Raw genomic sequence first — 22,927 nt, 5'->3', positions numbered from 1 at the left:
GTGGAATGGAATCCATCTCAGCATGCTGCTGGGGTGGTAGTGGTAGTGAGGGAAAGAAAATGGATTCGGGGAAAGAATACTCTTCCTGTGGCAGAGAAATCTAGAAATAAAATATTTCCCTTCCTGATATAGTGTTTCAGCTGGTTGAGGTAGTGCTCTCTTTAAGTCTGGATTCTTTTGAGAGCAACCATCTCTGTATCCTTTGCAAAGCAAAGAAAGCATTCTTGTCACCTCCAAAAGGAATTCCTTCTGCTCAGTAAAGCCTTTTTTGTGGTGTCTTCTCAGGTTATAACAACTTGATATATGTGTCCTGACTATCACCCAGGAGCCAGGGAAGATACATACCACATGAAAAGGGAGAGTGAAAGAAGAATGAATATTATAGCAGAAAAAGAGGCATTTATGGGAACAAAGGGAAAGAGTACAGGGAGACCAAAGAGGGGTAAGAGAACTGGAAACATACTTGATGAAGGAAAGAAAAAATGATAAGGGGCACGTGTGGAGATAGGAGTAGGGAAGAGAGAGAATAGAATCACAGAATACTAAATTTCAGAGTTGAAAGGAATGCCATAGATCATGTCCAATAACCACCCCAACAGTAATTTCCTCTACAGCAGGGTGAGCACCTAGACTCTATCCATCCATCTATTCATTCATTCAACAAATATATTAAACAGAAAAGATATTATTATGAAGCATACAGTACAAGTCATCTCACTAGAAGAAATAGATGATGAAGCACCTACTGTGTTCATACTACTATACTAGGTATGGGGTAGGTAGTAGGTAAGAAGAAGGATAAAGGTTTAAATAAATAGTTACTATCCTTTAAAGAGTTTAAACAAATGATTATAAAACACAACCTGAAGAAATCTATTACATGGTTACAAAGCAAAGTTTAGAAGGAAGGATTGTTACAGAGTATCAGGATCACCAGGCTTCAGGGGAAAAGTGACGTCTGAGTTGGATTTGAAAAGATCCACCTTTTCTAGTTGTTATACAAATAAAATAGGTGAGAAAGAGAAGGGAATATATCCCAAATATAAGGGACAGGCCTTGTTTTTTCTTATTAAGTTTCAACTTACTAGTTTCATTCTATTGTTCTAGCTTGTGCATTTTTTGGATCATAATTTTGTTAGCTAAAGTATTAGATATCTCTCCCAAATTCATATTGTCTGAAAAATGTGACAAGTGTGACATCTCTGCTTTCCTTGAAGTCACTGAAGACAATGTTCAATTGCACATGAATATAGAAAGACAGCATTTATATGATGCTTTAAGGTTTGCAAAAATTATGCAGTTATTGTCTCTTTTGATACTATCACTTTGTGAGATAGGTGCAGATAAGGAAACCGAGGCTAAGTGAAGTTAAGTGAGTTTCATTGCTAGTAAGAGTTTGTGGAAACATTTGAATTCATTTCTTTCTGATTCCAAGCCCAAAGCTCTTAAGCACTGTATTATCCAGACACAGGAGGCACTCAACTACAGACTTTTCCTTAGCATCAGTTCAATAGTCAGCATACACTGGTCTGGTTTTTCAATTAGTTACTAATTATCAATTTCATATAATTTCATCTCATTCATAGGAGGGACATGAGAAACTGTTAAATGTTTGCTAAAATCGAATATGTCTACAAGAAAGAAAAAAATAAGCATTTATTAAGAACCCAGGCACTTACAAATATTATCTCATTTGATCCTTACAACTCTGGGAGATATGTATCATGATTATTTCCATTTCACAGTTGAGGAAACCATTGCAAATAGAACCACAGCTAGGAAGTATCTGTGGTTGGTTTTGAATTCAGAGCTTTCTGATGACAGACCCAGCCCTCTATCCAGTGGAATATTTAGTTGCCTCAAATAAGAATAATAAAAGAATGTCTATAATATTCCTCTAATCTTTCAGATTAGCAATACTATCAAAACAAAAAAAGAAATGAAATTTTTCTGATGTATTTTATTTTTGATGAATCAACTTTTTCTGAATAAATAGTAATGACCATTTGCCAGGATTCAAAGTGAATCCTAAAATTTGGAGAATCTACCTTTGTCTTCCTTAAAAAATAGAAACACATTCCATCTCCTGCTCTTCAAGATTTCTAAAAGATTCCTGAGGTTATTTCTCCAAACATAATCACAAAATTAAATCAATAGAATGAGCTAGTTAGTTTAGGCCAATAACTTGAAGTGCTTTTGGGAAATTAGGTATTCTATAAATTTGCCTTCTGGATTATTATGATTTAGTCTGGTTTTCCATTCCCTTGTAACTGCTTCTGTTATTTATACCTTTCCTAGTGTAAAGAGTCCTTTCATTGGTAGAAAAAATAGAAGCAAAAAAGGAGAGATGTGAATAGTTCTATTTTTTCTCCTTCCATTATCATTGGTCTATCCTCTCTAAACAATGAACATTTTCTTTGATCTTTTTCTTAGCCCCAACAAAAGTATTAAAAAAAACCCTTTTTGGCTGTACTTAGCATCTAAAACCACAACAGTAGCAATACCAGTAGAATACTAAGGTTTGCAGAGCTCTTTACAAATATTTCTCACAACAATCCTGAGAGGTAAATGCTATTTTCTAAAATAATATTTTACATTTAAGAAAACTAAGGCAAGCCAGAGGTGGAGTAACTTGTCAAGGATCACACAACTAGTAAGTGTTTGAGGATGGATTTGAACCCTGGTTTTCTTTGCTATAGATCCAGCATTCTATTTACTGCACCTCTTCATTGCCTCTGTTTATTCCAGGCATTAAAATTTCTGAAAATATTTTTACAAGACCATTCTATTCATACTATTACATGTTCTTGGCTGCATCTTCTGGCTTTTAAAAATCTGAGATGGACCAAGGGTGGAGCCAAGATGGCAGAAACAACACACATTTCTCTCTGACCTTCTTTACAACCCTTATACTAATTACAAAATCCAGCCTCTGAATTAGCTCTGGACTGGTAGAACCCACAAATATTGAGAGTGCAACAAATTATCAGCAGAAGATAATTGAAGATTGCCAGAAAAGGTCTGTTTCAATTGGAAAGGGGAGGGAGGCAGCCAGCACAAGCAGCTGAGTACAAATGCCAGCACAGACAGTACAGAGCCTCGGGGTATGGCTGACTCCAAGTGGCAGAGAATCTCCATGGGGTGGAATCTATAGCAGTGTTGGCCACTCTGTCTAGGTTGCAAGCCAGTAGATCAGCAGAGAAGTTATAGAACATCCAACACAAACACAAAAAATCAATAGTGAACCCCAAAATGCCAGAATCTCAGGGGACCTGGCCATGCCCATCCAGCACCAGGAGTGAATCAGCAGTGCAGCTGTGGTGGCTTGGAAAACCTCTCCTGCCTAAAGGCAGACCTTAACTTAACAAAATGAGTAAAAAAGTAAAGAGGACTAACAATTGATAGCTTTTATGGAGAAAGAGAAGAACAGATTTTAAATCTGAGGAGACTAAAGGCAGAATGTCTCCAGATGAAGCCCCAAAAGGTAATATATGGAGACCAGGTCCCCATAACACAAGGCTCTCCTAGAAGAAATTAAAAAAGATCTTAAAAGAGAGCTAGAAGAAAAAAGGGGAATTGAAATGAAAATTCTGCAAGAGGGTTGGAAAAGGCAACACAAAACAGACTTAGTCTGTTTTGGAAAATGGAAAAAAAACATATAACTCATTAAAAGATAGATTTGATAAAATGAAAAATGAAACCAATTCCCAGAAAAAAAGAGTTTGTGAAACAGAAAAGGAAAATAACTCCTTAAAAACAGAATTTGTGAAACAGAAAAAGAAAATAACTTCTTAAAAATCTGAGATGGTCAGTGAATTTGAAGTGCACCCACATTCATCTCTCACTTTTTCTTCTTCAGAAACATTTGTATTTATACTGATAGAATTTTGTTCTTGAGGAACTCCTACACTTCTTGAACTGACTTGTGCAAAAATTAAGGCCATAGAATTCAGTTTACTCTTTTCCTGAATTTTTATTAAGATATGTTTAATTCAAATTTGTTATGAATGTGACTGGCTTTTCTTAACTTATCTACCATAAGATTTACACAGTGATAACTTTTCTCTAACAATTTTTTCACTGTGTCCTAAATAGTAGTTCCTTTTTATGCTTTCTGTACATTTTGAAAAATGGAATTAACATTAATGATTTATCATCAAAGAGGGGTCCAAGAGATGCCTAGAAAGCAGAAATTCACAACCAATACTATTTCATGCTGTCATACTAGTTTCTGGAATTCATCATCTATATCCTTTTAGTGGACAGAGATGATTTTTAATTTACTCTTCTTCATAATACATTTATTATTTCTAACTTCATTGTTGCCCACCCAAATGTTCTCCACCATGTTTTTTTCATTTTAATTATTGGATTTCCCTGCAAAATTTTACATTCTTGATATTCTTTTTTTGTTATATTGCTTGCCACACATTGGGCATGGAAGCCAATTGATGAAGTAACATGGATTTAGAAAAATAAAATTCTATTAAAATTAATGTACACATGCTTTGATAACACACTAAATGATGACATTCCCCAAAAATGGAAGCATGGTTTATAATTGCTTTGTATCTGCCACAGTACCAAAGGCAGTGCTTGTTGTAAAGGAAGCGCTTAATAGAGGGTGATATGGTGGAAAGAGCACACGCTGATATTAGGAGGGCTGGCTCTGATGCTTGGCTGCAACATTTCCTATTATGGGATTTGGGGTAACTAACAATTTCTTTTTCAATTTCTTGATCTGTAGTGATATATCTTCTTCATGAGGTTGTTGTGAAGAATATACTTTATAACATGTAAAGTATTGTAGAAATGTGAACTGTCAGACTGAAGGCAATTAGCTCACCTAACACCCTCCTTGCATTTGCACACCATCTGGACTTCTGGATATCACATTTCAAGAAGGACAATGGCAATCTGGTGTGAAACCAGAGGAAGGTTGACAAGGGTGGTGATGGTGTTTAGTTGTGACTGATTCTGTGACTTCATTTGGGTTTTTCTTGGCAGAGAATATGAAGTGGCTTGCCATTTCTTTCTCCAGCACATTTACAAATAAGGAAACTGAGGCTAATAGAGTTAAGTGACTTGCCCATGGTCACATAACTAGTAAGAGTCTGAGACCAGATTTGAACTCAGGAAGATGAGTCTTTTGGACTCCAAGACTGGCACTCTATACACTGCTCCATCTAGCTGCCCCTAACTGCTTAGATAATGAGGGGGTCAGAAATGTCATATCATACAAGAATGAGAAGACTAAAAGTACTGATTTGTCTTCAATGTTGTTTCTCATGTGAATGCTAGTTGTTTCTCATGTGAATTTGGTTCAGTTATGTAAGTTGTTTAAGCCTTACTTTTCTCATTTGTAAAATGAAGATGTTAAATTTCTTGATCTTTTATTTTTCTTCTTGTTCTAAATCCTATGATCACTGTTTTAAATCATCTGAAAGTGTGTCACAAGACAGATGGAATAGACAATCTGTGTGGCAAAATTCAATCAGAACTCTTTGTTTTTTTGACATTTGATGATAAGCTCACATTTTCATAACGGCTTAAGTTTTTCCAAAGCATTTGTGTCAAAACAACCTTGTAAAGTTGGTAATGTGAAAGCATTGCTGTTGACATTTTGTAGGGGAGAAATTAAGCTCAGAGAGGTTATGTGCATTGCCTAAAGTTACAGAACAGGTAAGTTATAGAATCAAGATTCAAACACAGGTCTTCAGATGTTAGGCCCCATTGATGATCTTTGTAGCACTGAAAATGAGAAGGGTGAAGCTGAGAATAGAGTGGATAGTTGTGATATGTAGGAGAGGATAGATTCCACTGTATATGTTAAAAAATCAAAATTTCATGGCTTTATTTCGGCATGGCAAATAAATTGTAGTTTTTGTTTGAAATATAATGAATATTAGAAAACTTGGATAGCCCCTATCTCCAAACCAAGAAGAAAAGGGGGAAAAACTCATGAAATCTTTTGCTTTTTCTTCATCACTTTTAGACTTTAGTCTGATCAAGCATCTTTAAGGAATAACAATAGAAAAATCTTATAGGCTCAATTGGTTCTGACTTGTTCCACATTTGCTAATGACTTGCTGACCTAGGGGGCACCTGCATTGTACAGTAGATTGCATGCTAGGCTTGGAGTCAAGAAGACTCATTTTTCCAAGTTCAAATCTGGCCTCTGCCACTTAACCCTGTTTGCTTTAGTATTTCATCTGGAAAATGAACTGAAAAAGGAAATGTCAAACTACTCCAGTATCTTTGCCAAGAAAACCCCACATAGGGTCACCAAGAGTTGGACATGACTACAGTGACTCAACGATAACAAATATTGATTTAGAAATTCCTCTTTGGACATATCTCTCAGGTTCGTTGATTCCTCCCTGATTTTTCATTCTCAATATCTGATCTGTATTTTTTCTCAAGAAGAACTTTAATTTTTGGAATCTTCTTACTTCTCTGAATCTGGTAATAAGTTTCCTTCCTTGCTCTACATCTTAATTGATTCAAAAAATAGCTAAACTAGAAAAGAAAAGATTGGTATATATAGGTTGTGATGTATGTGTTGTTTATGTGTGTGGATAGGCACATACACATGCATGTATATGATCACATTCATTCTGTTGATTGGCTCAGAGGACAGAATCAGAATCAATGAGAAGTTATAAAGAGAGAAATTTTAGGGGCAGCTAGATGACACAGAGGATAAAGCACTGGGCTTGAAGTCAGGAGGATGTGAGTACAAAACAGTGGGGAATGATAATTCTGTAATTTCTCTCCTTTTCCAACTTTGAAAATAAATCTTTCTCACATATCCCTAAGGCAGAACTCTCTCACTACAACTCAATAATAAATACTCCGAAGAATGTGGTCTGTAACATATAACACCAGGATAATTATGTGGTCTACATTTTTTTCTTTTCAATTTATAAATTATATTATTTTTCTAAAAGGGAAGGAAAACACACCAGCAATCATGCTTTAAACTGAATTAATTAGTCATTTGAAGCCTAATTATCAACTAATCTATTTAAGCATATATGAATTCTGTGTTTAAATACTGTTTGTAATTTACATCCCATTAGTTCAAAGTTTCATGAATAACTGTGAGGAGAAAAGCAATTGCAGTATTAAATGGAGACAGAATGAACTACCTTGGTAACAAGAGAAACTCTGGGGCAGTAGTGGCCTACACAGTGGAATGTGAACCCCAACCTCTATTCAGTAGCTCTTAGGAAACTGTTTAGTGATCATAGTTTAGTGCTGTTTGAGGCACAACTCCAGGATGCTACAGGGAGGAAATTAGGTGGTCACATTTGAGATTTGATTTCAGGAGATTTTTAACCCTAAAATTTCACTTCTATAGACCTGTTATTTGGGTTAAAATTCTAGCATTAGAGATTTATTTCCTTGAGGTAAGATGTGTAATTCCCTGGAGATCCCAGTTATTTAAAATCCAAGCATTCTCAATAATATCAGTAAGAGTTGACATTTCTATAGTGCTTTCCTACTATATTTTTCCTTTCCCTCCTATGTAAAAAGCATATTCCTCCTAACAATTTTGAAAAGTAGACAGCATAACAATTTTTTAAAATCCATTTTACCATTGAGAAAAGAGACAGAGTCATTAAGTGACTGGCCCAAAGTTACACAGTTAATTAGTGACTGAACTGGAAAAAACAACAAATAGAGGTGAAAGAAATATCATACCTGTGGGTTAGAAGACCTAGGCCCAAGTTGGGGACTATTGCAAGGGAAGTATTTTCCAAATATTATAGTATTAGTTACATCCATCATCACTGTTACATATATTCAGGAAATTTTAGTCAAGGAGTGCTTCATCAAGAGGCTCCATCAAGGCTCCACCAACCATTTCCACAATCCTAGACTGATACAATTAGTGGCAAGATACTGCTACTCATCTCCAAGAGGAGTACAGAGAGGTACAGACTTACACCCCCTATCCCCAGGTATCCAGTCTAACTGACTAAAGCTCTAAGGAAGCCCAGAAAACATTAATTAAGAATCAAAAGCCAGGATATCATCATAATCATTTGGTACTGGTTAAGAAATAAAATAATTGATCAATAGAATAGGTTAGAGTCACAGGACAAAGTATGACTATAGTAATCTAGTGTTTGGCAAACCCCCAAACCCCAGCTTTTGGGATAAGAACTCACTATTTGACAAAAACTCCTGGAAAAATTGGAAACTAGTATAGCAGAAACTAGGCATTGACCCACACCTAACACTGTACACTAAGATAAGGTCAAAATGTCATGATTTAGACATAGTGATATTATAAGCAAATTAGAAGAACAAAGGACAATTTATCTCTCAGATCTGTGGAGAAGGAAGAAATTTGCGGCCAAAAAAGAAGTAGAGTTCATTATAGACATTATTGAACACAAAATAGATAATTTTGATTATGTTAAGTTAAAAAGTTTTTGTACAAACAGGACTAATGAAGACAAGATTAGAAGGGAAGCATCATATATATATATATATATATATTTATGAATGAATTGCGAAAACATTTTTACATTTAAAGGTTATGATAAAGGCCTCATTTCTAAAATATATAGAGAATTGAATCAAATTTATAAGAATTCAAGCCATTCCTTGCAACTAAAAAAACTAAAAAAAGACCAAATTAAAAACCCCCAATCAAATACAAAATTGGAAATTCTAAAATTAAAAGGAGAAATTAAAAATATTGAAAGTAAAAAAACCTATTGAACTAATTAATAAAACTAAGAGTTGGTTCTATGAAAAAGCCAATAAAATAGATAAGCCTTTGGTAAATCTGATTAGAAAAAGGAGGGAGGAAAATGAAATTAGTAGTCTTAAAAATGAAAAGGGAGAACTTTCCACCAATGAAGAGGAAATTAGAGAAATAATAAGGAGTTATTTTGCTCAACTTTATGCCAATAAATTTGATAACGTAAGTGAAATGGATGACTACCTCCAAAAATACAGACTTCCCAGACTAACAGAGGAGGAAGTAAATTGCTTGAATAGTCCCATTTCAGAAAAAGAAATAGAACAGGCAATTAAACAACTCCCTAAGAAAACATCCCCAGGACCAGATGGATTTAATTGAATTTTACCAAACATTTAAAGAACAATTGGCCCCAATGCTATATAAATTATTTGATAAAATAGGGAATGAAGGAGTCCTACCAAATTCCTTCTATGACACAGACATGGTACTGATACCTAAACCAGGTAGGCTGAAAACAGAGAAAGAAAATTATAGACCAAATCTCCCTAATGAATATTGATGCTAAAATCTTAAATAAGATATTAGCAAAAAGACTACAGAAAATCATCTCCAAGATAATACACTATGATCAAGTAGGATTTATACCAGGAATGCAGGGCTGGTTCAATATTAGGAAAACTATCAATATAATTGGCCATGTTAATAACCAAATTAACAAAAACCATATGATCATCTCAATAGATGCAGAAAAAGCATTTGATAAAATCCAACATCCATTCCTATTAAAACACTTGAGAATATAGGAATAAATGGACTTTTCCTTAAAATAATCAGCAGCATCTATTTAAAACCATCAGTAAGCATCATATGTAATGGAGACAAACTGCAACCATTCCCAATAAGATGTGGAGTGAAACAAGGTTGCCCACTATCACCGTTACTATTTAATATTGTATTAGAAACGCTAGCTTTAGCAATAAGAGCTGAAAAAGAGATTAAAGGAATAAGAATAGGCAATGAGGAAACCAAATTATCACTCTTTGCCGATGACATGATGGTATACTTAGAGAACCCCAGAGATTCTGCTAAAAGTTATTAGAAATAATCCACAACTTTAGCAAAGTTAGCTGGTTATAAAATAAACCCACATAAGTCATCAGCATTCTTATATATCACTAACAAAATCCAACAGTCAGAATTACAAAGAGAAATTCCATTTAAAGTAACTACTGATAATATAAAATATTTAGGAATCTATCTGCCAAGGGAAAATCAGAAACTTTATGAGCAAAATTAGACCACTTTTCACACAAATTAAGTCTGATCTAACCAATTGGAAAAATATTAAATGCTCTTGGATAGGGAGAGTAAATATAATAAAGATGACAATATTACCTAAACTAATCTATTTATTTAGCGCTATACCAATCAGAGTCCCAAAAAACTATTTTAATGACCTAGAAAAAAATAACAACAAAGTTCATATGGAAAACAAAAGGTCAAGAATTTCAAGGAATTAATGAAAAAAAAATCAAATGAAGGTGGCTTAGCTGTACCAGATCTAAAATTATATTATAGAGCAGCAGTTACCAAAACTATTTGGTATTGGCTAAGGAATAGATTAGTTGATCAGTGGAATAGATTAGGTTCAAGGGATAAAACAGTCAACAAATATAGTAACCTAGTCTTTGACAAACCCAAAGATCCCAGCTTTTGGGATAAGAACTTACTGTTTGATAAAAATTGCTGGGAAAATTGGAAACTAATATGGCAGAAACTAGGCATTGATCCATACTTAACGCCGTACACCAAGATAAGGTCAAAATGGGTTCATGACCTAGGCATAAAGAATTTAATTATTAATAAATTAGAGGAACACAGGATAGTTTACCTCTCAGACCTGTGGAAGGGGAAGGTCTTTATGACCAAAGCAGAACTAGAGATCATTACTGATCACAAAATAGAAAATTTCGATTATACCAAACTGAAAAGTTTTTGTACAAACAAAACTAATGCAGACAAGATTAGAAGGGAAGCAATAAACTGGGAAAATATTTTTACAGTCAAAGGTTCTGATAAAGGCCTCATTTCCAAAATATATAGAGAATTAACTCTAATTTATAAAAAATCAAGCCATTCTCCAATTGAAAAATGGTCAAAGGATATGAACAGACAATTTTCAGATGAAGAAATTGAAACTATTTCTAGTCATATGAAAACATGCTCCAAGTCATTATTAATCAGAGAAATGCAAATTAAGACAACTCTAAGATACCACTACACACCTGTCAGATTGGCTAAGATGACAGGAAAAAATAATGATGATTGTTGAGGGGATGCGGAAAACTGGGACATTGATGCATTGTTCGTGGAGTTGTGAACGAATCCAACCATTTTGGAGAGTAGTTTGGAACTATGCTCAAAAAGTTATCAAACTGTTCATACCCTTTGATCCAGCAGTGTTACTACTGGGATTATATCCCAAAGAGATTATAAAGAAGGGAAAGGGACCTGTATGTGCACAAATGTTTGTGGCAGCCCTTTTTGTAGTGGCTAAAAACTGGAAACTGAATGGATGTCCATCAGTTGGAGAATGGCTGAATAAATTGTGGTATATGCATATTATGGAATATTACTGTTCTGTAAGAAATGACCAACAGGATAATTTCAGAAAGGCCTAGAGAGACTTACACGAACTGATGCTGAGTGAAATGAGCAGGACCAGGAGATCATTATATACTTCAACAACAATACTATATGATGACCAGTTCTGATGGACCAGGCCATCCTCAGCAACGAGATCAACCAAATCATTTCCAATGGAGCAGTAATGAACTGAACCAGCAATGCCCAGAAAAAGAACTCTGGGAGATGACTAAAAACCATTACATTGAATTCCCAATCCCTATATTTATGCACACCTGCATTTTTGCTTCACAAGCTAATTGTACAATATTTCAGAGTCTGATTCTTTTTGTACAGCAAAATAACGTTTTGGTCATGTATACTTATTGTGTATCTAATTTATATTTTAATATATTTAACATCTACTGGTCATCCTGCCATCTAGGGGAGGGGTGGGGGGTAAGAGGTGAAAAATTGGAACAAGAGGTTTGGCAATTGTTAATGCTGTAAAGTTACCCATGCATATATCCTGTAAATAAAAGGCTATTAAATAAAAAATAAATAAATAAATAAATAATAGCATGGACTTCTACAAATAACACAATGATTAGTACCATAAGTTTAAAAAATTACTAGATTTTTTTTTCAGTCTAAGTGATCACATTTTTTGCTTTTAAGGAAAATTAAAGAAACATCAACAAATATTTATTCAGTATCTACTGTGTACCAGTTAAGCCAATATACCTCAGAAAAATAATGAACATGGAGGATGAAATATAATATCAATGTGAAATAAATACAATAGTATGTAAAAAAAAAAAAAGAATTCAAGCCATTCCCCAGTTGATAAATTGTCAAAGGATATGAACAGACGATTTTCAGATGAAGAAACTGAAACCATTTCTAGTCATGTGAAAAGGTGCTCTAAATCACTATTGATCAGAGACATGAAAATTAAGACTACTCTGAGGTACCGCTATACACCTCTCAGATTGGCTAAGATGACAGGAAAATATAATGACAAATGTTGGAGGGGATGTGGGAATACTGGGACACTGATATATTGTTGGTGAAATTGTGAATGGATCCAACAATTCTGGAGAGCAATTTGAAACTATGTCCAAAAGGCTATCAAAATGTGCATACCCTTTGATCCAACAGTGTCTCTACTGGACTTATATGCCAAAGAGATTTTAAAGGAGGGAAAGGGACTCACATGTGTAAAAATGTATTTGGCAGCCCTATTTTTAGTAGCAAGAAACTGGAAACTGTGTGGATGCTCATCAATTAGAGAATGGCTGAATAAGTTATGGTATATGAATGTTATGGAATATTATTGTTCTATAAGAAATAATGAGCAGCATAATTTCAGAGATACCTGGAGAGACTCTCATGAACTGATGCAAAATGAAATGACCAGAACTAGGAGATCATTGTACATGACAACAAAAAGATTATATGATGATCAATTATGATGGACATGCTTCTTTTCAACAATGAGATAACTCTAGGCCAGTTCCAATGATCTTGTGATGAAGAGAGTCAACCCAGAGAGAGGACTGTGGGAACTGAGTATGGATTACAACATTGCATTTTCACTCTTCTTGTTTGCTTGCATTTTATTTTCTTTCTCATTTTTTCCTTTTTGATCTGATATTTCTTGTGCAGCAAGATAATTATGTAAATTTCTAAGTATATATTGTATTTAACATGTTTTTTTTCACCATGTTTAAAATATATTGGATTGCCTGCTGTCTCGGGGAGGGGATGGGAGAAAGGGGAGAAAAAATTGGAAAACAAGGTTTTGCAAGGGTCAATGTTGAAAAATTGTCCATGAATATGTTTTAAAAATAAAAAAAGTTTTAATAAAAAAAAACAAAAGACATGATAACATTAGCTACTTCTGTATACTGAGAAAGCCTTCACCCCTTCCTCTCTTGGGATTAAACCTCTAAAATTAAATATTCATTGTGCTGCTGCAGAGTGAGAGGCTGATTCTTAATGACCATTAGCCCTCCCTGTTCATTTCTTGTTACAGATGCTGTAATGTTGCTTACAGGCTTATCTGTTGCTGTCAATGTTAGGTTCCACACACCGTTGTACTACCTGCTGCATAGCTCTTAGAGATATGCTGGTAAATGTTTAATAATCGGCTTTCCAGAAAAGAAAAAAAAGGCATGCAAGACAGTTTCAAGTTAAATAAGCATTATTCATCTTTCCTCCACTTTCCTAAAATTTAGGAAATTTTCCTAAATTTAGACAGTAACAAAAAAATCAAGCCCTGATTTGTATCATTTGCTGAATTCTGAAGTGTAAATGCTCACGTTGAAAATTTATCAGGGTGGATGGTGCAGTGGATAGAGGGCTAGCCAGAGTAAGGAAGACCTGAATTTAGAGCCAGCCTCAGATACTTAAAACTTACTGCTGTGTTAATCTGGGCAAATCATTTAATCCCAATTGCTTTGCACCCCCTTCCCCCCCAAAAAATATTAAGTGTGTCTCAGGAGCTGATTTGAGCTGACTGGCTCTAACCTACTATCCACAACCAAGTTTGAGATGCTCTTGATGAGATAGCCCCTTAGGAAGCTGCTCTCAGAGTTCCATTGCTAAGGTTTCATACCCTGAGACACAAAAAGGAAAATCCTCAGATGATTCTGTCAAAATGCAGGCTTTCCAAACAATGAGATGTCTGTTTATTGTTGCTAAATCCTGTGCTCTCTGTGCTCAAGGCCTTAGGAAGCTCAATTAGTTACATGGTCCAGGACACAATACTTTCCCAGGGACACATAACACATAATCCATGGAATGTAAACCAAGACAAAGAAGAAAAATCAGTCGCATTGCTCTATCCTGACAAAGTTCCACTTGACTTTCTTTCTTTTTCCTCTAAGGAAATCATCTCTGCTACAAGAATATAATGGGAACCAGCAAATAAACCTTGATTTTCTTCATTTTATTTGCTGACTTCAGGCAACGCTGGTATGGGAGAGATAGCAGTGCTCTTCTCAGGGGCTAAAAGCCACAGTTGTGGACCTTTTCCACCTCATGGCCCATTGATTTTAGTTTCCTTACTGATTATAATTGATTAATGATTTCTATCCAGTTCTTACTAAGGTTTCTTACCAAAGTGGAAAAATGGGCTATTTTTGTAAGGAATTGGCCTGGGTTGAGACCCTACTAAAGGTCTTGACTTCCCAAAGGCATCAGATCATTGGCTGAAATTTCCTAAGCAACCACTACTATCCTGGTTCTGGGATTCTGTTGTACTTGACCCTTATTTGCCTGTTTTTTCTCTGTTATCATAGCCATCCTCCTGGGTATCTTCTTAGTTCAAGAAACTTCTTTTTCAGTTCAAATCAATAAACTCTTATTAAATCTTTACTCAATAATAACATATATCAGGCACAGAATTAAGCACAAATATTATCTTATTTCATCTCTCCTGATATGTTTGTGGCTATTAATCAATCAATAAACAATTATTAAGAGGCTAGTAAGTGTAAAAGGCAAAAGATAGTCCCTAACTTCAGGGAACTTGCAACTTAATTGAGGGTATGTGACATACAAACACATATATACAAAGTAAGCTATGTGGAATGAATAGAAAATAATACAGGAAAGGCATTGAAATTAGGAAGAGTTAGGGAAGGTTTCCTGTAGAAAGTGGGACTTGAAGGAAACCATGGAGATCAATAGTCAGAATGGAAGAAGGCGAGCATTTCATGTAGGGGGTCTCAAACTTTTTAAATAAGGGGCCAGTTCACTGTCCCTCAGACTGTTGGAGGGCCGGACTATAGTAAAAACAAAAACTTTGTTTTGTGGACCTTTAAATAAAGAAACTTCATAGTCCTGGGTGAGGAGGATAATTGTCCTCAGCTGCTGCATCTGCTCACGGGCCGTAGTTTGAGGACCCCTGAATTTTCATGTCTGTGGGACTACTAGAATAAAGTCTTGAGGTGAGAGAGAAAGTGTCCTGTTTGTGAAATGGCTAGGAGGCTAGGTCACTGGATCAAAGAGTATAGTAGCAGGGAATGAGGTATAAGAAGGCTACAAAGTTTAGTTTATGAAGAACTTTGAATGCCAATTAGAACATTTTACATTTATTTTATAACATACATTATAATAATCAATTATTATATTATTAATAATTATATATTATATTTATATTTGAACCTGGATGAAATAGGAAGTTATTAGAATTTATTGTGGAAAAGGAGACCTGCACTTTAGGAAAATTACTTTGTTGGCTGAGTGGAGGATGGACTGGAGTGGGAAGAAACTTGAGGTAGGTACACCCACCAAGCATACTATTACAATAGTCCAGGTGTGGGGTGATGAGAGCCTGCACTAGAGTGGTGGCAGTATCCAAGGGGAAAAAAACATTTGAGAGATGTTTCAAAGATGAAGCTGACAATCCTAAGCAACAGCTTGGATATAGGGGATGAAAAATAATGAAGAGTCCAAGATGACTTCTAGCTTGTGAACCCAAGGGACTGAGAGGATGGTGTTGCCCTCTACAGCAATAGAGAAAGTAGGAGGGGAGAAGGTTTAGGGGGAAACATAAGGAATTCTGTTTGGGATATTTCAACTTTAAGATGTCTATTTGACATCCAACTTAAGATATCTGAAAGGCAGGTCTAGAGATGGGAGGTCAGCAGAGTGTCTGGGGTAAGTAGACATATTTGAGAATCATCAACATAGAGATTGTAATTAAATCTATAGAAGCTGAAGATATCATCAAATGAAGTAATATAGAAGGAGAAGAGAAGATGATCCCGTCCAGGATTGGAGTCTGGAACTGAGATCGTTAATGAATACCTCCAGCTCACTCTTTTTGAGAAAGATTTGGGAAACAAAAGCATCATTTGTAAAGTTGCTTGTCACATCCTTCTCAAGGGCTATTGTTAGTTTAAAGGACCCACAGACTAGGACCACAATCAGAGTTGGTACTGAAAAGGAAGAGAATTGCAATTCATTTAGACACACAGAAACAAGACAAGTCACTTATGGTACATATAACCCAAAGGTTTCCAACTTACCAGGTTTGCCAGGATGTAGTGGTAGCCAATGCCATTCTTTTCCATTTTTATGATCTGTGATAGTAACAAAACAGAAACAGGTCAGAAAAAGCCAGCATATTTGTATGACAGTTATCCTGACTCAATACAAGTTATTTTTCCTACCACTTCAGGCAACAATGGCTTTGTCTTATATGAATTCTCTCTCTCTCTCTTTTTTAATTCTGCAGTACTTATTGCCTACATTACCTCTTTAGCACCCAGAACAGACCTTCCATCTCTTGTATTTTTAGTTAACTTAACCACATTATTTTTGTTTCTTTCAAGATCCTGGAAGGCAAGGTCTGTGTCTTAATTCATTTTTCTATCTCTAGGGTCCTCTGAACCTATTTAAATTTTATCTTTCAAGACTAGGCTTAGGTGCTTTCTTTTCTTCCATTCTTTTCTTTTCTCTTCCCTTCCCTATTCTTTCCTTTTTTTCCCCTTCTCTCTGTTTCTGTCTCTCTCTGTGTGTCTCTAACTATCTGTCTCTTTGTGTGTGTGTGTGTGTGTGTGTTTGTGTGTGTGTGTGTGTGTGTGTGTGTGTGTGTGTGTGTGTGTGTCTCCCTGTCAATTTCCCTATTTTACCTAGGGTGGAAGTGTAGTCCCTACTCACAGGTTTGATTCTTCTATTAATCAGCATGGATGCTATGGCCTGCATTGTTACTGACGTGAGTCAATTTTACCTACTTAGGCAGCCTCCTAGCTCTGTAGTCCTTGGGGTTTACTACATTGGTGCTAGACTTGATCTATATGCTTGAATGGATTCGTAACTAGCTCAGATTGCCCGAGCTCAAACAGTTCACCAGACAGATTCCTTAGAAGCAGGGATAACAGGTATGCTACACCATGTTTTGTCTTATTTTTTTTTCCAATTACTATTTGCTTCATTTGCCCATCCACCCTCCATCCATCCATCCATATATTTAATCTCAGAATCTCAGATTTGGGAAGATCCTTGGAGAATTTCCATTCTATTATTTTTTCCTGAAGCACCATGCTTGACAACGTGCTCAGTTTTGCTGGTAACTTCAAATCTGGAAGATGGAAAAATAAGTCAGGAAAGGCTGCCTGGGGAAGGAGGCACTTATATTTGGCCTTGAATGGTAGGTAACATTTGAACACATACAGCTGGCAGGAAGAACACTTCAGAATTAAAGGCTTAAAGAGAAAAGGCACAAACAGAAAACAAAATGACAATGAGAGTTGAAGAGAGGGAGTTAGATCATTTTGGGGCCTGATTGTTTATTGCTCCTGTATAGGCCCTGATCTTCCAAAAGGACTGTGGTAGAGAAATGTAGAATGACGTAGATATCTCTGGCATATGGTGCCCAGGATTAGAAGCCTCCTTCACTATTAAAAAACCCTCTGTCTCCTGGCCCAATCAACCGAGGGGGCTCCACCTAGGAGAACCCATTGATAGAGACATTTTCACACCAGCTTTCCAATTTGGGGTTTGCAGTTAATTTAATCTACATGCAGCTCCATCCTTTGTATTTTTCCTGTATTATGGCATGCCAATTACTTTCTGTTACCCTAACCCCTGTGAATATGAGTCACCCACTGCTTAAACAAAAGCTCCTTTCTCCTTATCACCTTTGCTCTTATTTTCATCCCAGCCTATTTGAATTCTCCAACATCCTTCTTTTCCCTCCATTTCCCCCCATACCTCCAGGAACCATTGCTTTATTATTAATACATTCTCTTTTACCCTAGAGATTATCAGGTCATGATCTTTCCATCTTCAAATGCTCATAGAAATGTGATTTCTTCCTGAAGAGACCTCTTCCTTTTCCACTGTTTTGAATATTAGTTGTTTCTTTTTCATATCGCCAATGAACTTGGTTTCAAATCTCATCTCTGACAAATATTACCTGAGTATTCTTTGGCAAGTCATTTAACCTCTATGGTTTTCAGTTTCTATATCTGTAAAATTAGGAGTTTGCTCTACATGGCTTCTAAGATCTCCTCTGGCTTTTAAACATACTTTCCTTACTGATGAAGCTGTTCAGAAAGAAAGTCAGCATACTCCTTGCTCACTGTAAATATTTTCAAATACTCTTTCTGCCATTATCACTTGTCATCTTTGTAGTTCACTCTCACAGACTGTATCATACAATGGAGATACTTTTGCTGCCATTTATCAAATTCCAAGTTATTTTTCCTTCTTTCTTTTATTTAATTATTTAAGAAAATCTAACAAACTTTTATTTCTTTTTCCTCCCCTTGTTTCCACAATAAAAAAAAGAAAAACAAAAGTTTTGTAAAAGTATGCATAGTCAAGCAAGACCGATTCTCACATTGGCCACATCCAAAATATATGTCTCATTCTTCACTTTGAATTTATTACCTCTATGTCAAAAGATGGGTAGCTTTTTTCATCATGGATCCTCTGGAATCCTAGTTGTAAATTGCACTGATCAGAGTTCTTAATTAAAAATATTTTTATAGTCTTGTTATTCTATACATACTTCTGGTTATTCTATACTCCTGGTTCCGTACACTTAACTATTCCTCAGTTCATGAAAATATCCCAAGGTTCCTTTGAAACTGTCCCTTTTGCCATTTTTTATGACATAATAGTATTTAATTATATGTATATATTATAATTTGTTCAGCCATTTTTCAATTAATGGGGACATCCTCCTCCTTAGTTTCTAGTTCTTTGCTACCATAAAAAGTGTTATTATAACTTTTTGTACATAACAATCCTTTCCTCTTTCTTTAATCTACTTGGGATATATGACTCCCTTACTTACAATAACTGGATCAAAGTGTTCCTTTCTATTCTATTCCTTGACATCATTAACATTCTTGTTGATTGTTTTTTCAAACACCATGACTGCTATGTCAATTGATCTTATTTATGCCTATCGCTTTCATCTTCACTCTATAGCAGTCACAAAGGTGGTTACACTTTAGTCTATGTCTATTATTGGATTAGTATAGTACCCGATACACTTAATTTCCTAAATAAGTATTTTTTAACTAATTGATATGGACTGTTTCAGGCAATGATACCAATAGAAAGTATATGTTATATAGAGACCAAAGACAAAAAGTCCTATGTATAAAAAAGTATTAATTACAGGAATTTTGAAGGTAACCAAGAACTGAGAGGAAAGTGGGTGCCCATAAATGAGGGAATGGTTGAACAATTTGTAGAAAATGAACATAATGGAATATTATTATTCCATAACAAATGAAGAATATGAAACATGGAAAGCTTTTAAAGGGATGCAAAGCAAAGCAAAACAAGCAGAATCAGGACTATCACCATAATGTAAAGAAAAATTATATTGAAAAACATCAGAAACTTTAATTGATGAAATCTCCAAGCATAACTTGAGAGGACTGATGATGAAGCATGCTTCTACATCTAGTGCCAAAAAGATGATGAACTCTAACAAAGTGAGGAATGAATTTTTATATGTGACCAACAAATTTATTTACTTTGCTTGACAGTATTTGTTTATGAGGGGATCTGATTAATTGTAAGGAGTGTCAGGTTCCTCATCCACAAGATGAGTTGGAGAAAGAAATGGCAAATCCCTCCAGAATCTTTGCTAAGAAAACCCCAAATGGGGTCACAAAGAGCTGGACATGACTGAAATGTACATGATACTATTACAAGAAGGGACCCTAGATTTCTAAGTTCAGCATTATCTGCTATGGCATTTTGTCCTTTTAACTAGGTGATTTTCAAGGAGCTGTCTAGTGCTGATGACTTAGGATAACATCTTGTATTTGTATCAGGCTTCATACTCAGTAAAACTTTCATTTCCAGGGCATCACAGGATCATCATCAAAAGCCCCTGAGCTAAGTAGGGCAGTTGTTATTAAAGATGAGGTAACTAAGATAGGCAGGTAGGGATTTTTTGCTGAATATCTTGACAGGAAGGATATTATTTGATCTAACTGTAACTTTGAAATACAAATGCCCAATTTAATTTTGTTAAAGAATTATATAGTCATATAATGATAGAAACTTAGAGATACAAGAGACATAAGATACCTCCATCTGGACCAAATTTCCTAATTTTGTACATTTGGAAATGGAGAAAGAGAGAAGAATTGGCTTGTTAAAGGTCAGATTTGAAAATGATGGCAGTGTTGGCCTGGCTAGATCTTCAGATTTAAAGAAAGATTAAAGCATGGAGTTGAAAGAACACTAAGCTTGGAGATGATCATTCTAGTTTTGTATCCTGGCTCTCTCACTCATTACAATGCTTTCTGTAAAAGAAGGGCCCAAGTGTTTTTTATTTATTTTTTTGTTGTTATTGTTGCGTTTTTTTAGTAGCACATTTTAAGTTTCATATGAGTCCATAGTGCAACATGGACACTGAAAAAGCTAATGACATTTTAAGCTTTATTAAGAGAAGAATAAGGTTCCAAATACCTTGTCAGACCAGGATTGTACTTAGATCTAGGAGTCACATAGTGGGAAGGACTTTGACAAGTTGGAAAGTATCTGGAGAAGAATAAACAGGATGGTGAATGAGTGAAGATAATGCTGAAGAAGCTGGGCACTTTTAGCCTATGGAAAGAATCATGTCAGAGAACATGTTAGCTATCTTCTAAATGTTTAGAAAGCTGGTATGTAGAAGAAAGGTTGGAATTTTTCATAGCCATATCTAGAAGAATCAGGAATAAGAGTCATTGAAGAATTATCTCTGGGAGTCACAGAAGATTTCAGTTTGATGTAAGGAATAACTTTTCTAACAGTGAAAACTATCTATAACAGAAAATATGGAGAAGTTGCCTCTCACTAGAGATCTTCAAGTGAAGGCTGGATGACTATTTAACTAGCATTGGAGACATTTTAAGGGGATTCCTGTAGAGTTAATCATCAGATTAAGTGGCTTCTGAGAACCCTCCCAATTTTCCCAGTTAAACTATTCAGGATGTGACAGATATTTTTGTACTAGTTTGCAGGAGTTGATTATTAAATTTTTAGTGTGAGCATTTACATTTTAAATATACACCTCAAATTAGAAATTAATTTGTTGTTTTGCTGATTTTCTAGACTTAATAAAGTAATTCAGAAAATTTTAGCAGTACAAATTAATCTTTAAAGTATGTTGCATAAGCATTTTCCTCCTGGAAGCTGATTATTAAACATTTACCAGAATATTCTTGTACTGATATGACCATGAGCAAATGGATTCACCTATCTGAGGTTCAGTTTTTGCCTCTGTAAAATGAGGAGATTAAACTAGGGGTATGAAACTAGCTTCCCACAAAATTCCTTGGTACAGCAGAAAACCAGATTAAATTGTAACTGAAAAATGTTTATGTAATCACATAATTAAAAATACAATACTACATAAATAATGTTAAGTTGTGGTTTTCTAAATCAATATGCAGACTTTAAGGATTCATTTCTATTTGAGTTTTGATTGGATAATCTCTGAACTAGGTAACTTCTAAGGTCCCTTTCAACTTCAATATTGTCTTAATTCTGCCCTTTATTTTAATGGTAAATCTGGAGAACAAGTCACTTCTTTAGGAACCTAAGCTTTTTCCTCATTGCTCCTTGATAAAAAGGAGATTGATCACAGTGCACTTAGCTCACAGGATTTTTTTTAAGGGAAATGTTATGTAATTTGTATGAAGGCAAACTTTAAAAAAAAAACTGTTTTCACTGTACCACATTGGCTAGATATTACTCCAAGATTCTCAGTAGCAGCTATAATATTCAACAGGGAGCGCCTGTATTAGAGGACCAGCCCTCACTAAGGAAACCAGTAAGTCCTGGTTTTAGCTATGTGTGACTAGGGTAAAATCTGCTCTGGTTTTTCCTCATTCTCCTTTGCAAAATGGGGTAATAAAGTTAATCCACTTATCTCACCAAGACTACCAAGAAAATACAAATGTCTGTGAGACACGCTTGAACTTTTCTTATAACTGAATAAATTTCCAGGGTTATTAAAATCCATATTCAGACATCTACTTAACTAAATGTATGTGAATAGCAATTCACACATTTTTATAGGGGGAGTAATTAAATGCAGGAGCAAACAATGGATTTTCTGAAATGGAGGTTAAGGCACTGAAATTCTAGCCCCAGGAATTTCAAACCTACTGGGATGAGTTTTATGGATAATTCCTCATAACTTCTTCATCTTGTTGTCACATGGTTTGATGCACTTTCGATACTGAGATACATTCATTATAAACCTTCCAATAAACACAAAGAAGTCAAATAAAAATATGCTCAGTGTGAAGCAGTACATTTCCCAGTGTGAAATCTCCCCTACAGTCAGGTCTGTCCATCTTTTTTTCTTTCTTTCTTCCTCCCTACCTCCCCCTCCTTTTTCTTCCTTCCTTCCTCCCTTCCTTCCTTCCTTCTTCCTTCCTTCCTTCCTTCCTTCCTTCCTTCCTTCCTTCCTTCCTTCCTTCCTTCCTTCCTTCCTTCCTTCCTTCCTTCTTTCCCTCTTCCTTCTACTTCTTTCTTTCTTTCCTTTTCCTTCCTTCTTTCTTGTTGATTAGTGTTAACCCTTCTCATTTGAAAAATTTTTAA

The 22,927-nt window shown here is 35.3% G+C and overlaps 1 protein-coding gene across 2 annotated transcripts in view; it reads right to left on the bottom strand.

Annotated features, from left to right (window-relative positions):
* The window catches only part of GRIA1 (glutamate ionotropic receptor AMPA type subunit 1), a 343,445-nt gene that overhangs the window by 153,038 nt on the left and 167,480 nt on the right, over window positions 1–22,927 (bottom strand). For both annotated transcript variants that reach the window (XM_031953566.1, XM_031953564.1), the window contains exon 5: window positions 16,387–16,440. In XM_031953566.1, the coding sequence (XP_031809426.1) occupies window positions 16,387–16,440 (54 nt within the window). The remainder of the gene's footprint in view (window positions 1–16,386; window positions 16,441–22,927) is intronic.

Source organism: Sarcophilus harrisii, chromosome 2 (assembly GCF_902635505.1).
Source record: "Sarcophilus harrisii chromosome 2, mSarHar1.11, whole genome shotgun sequence".
Taxonomy (NCBI): Eukaryota; Metazoa; Chordata; class Mammalia; order Dasyuromorphia; family Dasyuridae; genus Sarcophilus; species Sarcophilus harrisii.
The sequence above is the reverse complement of the archived record's forward strand: the minus strand, read 5'-3'. Positions and strand labels throughout refer to the sequence as shown.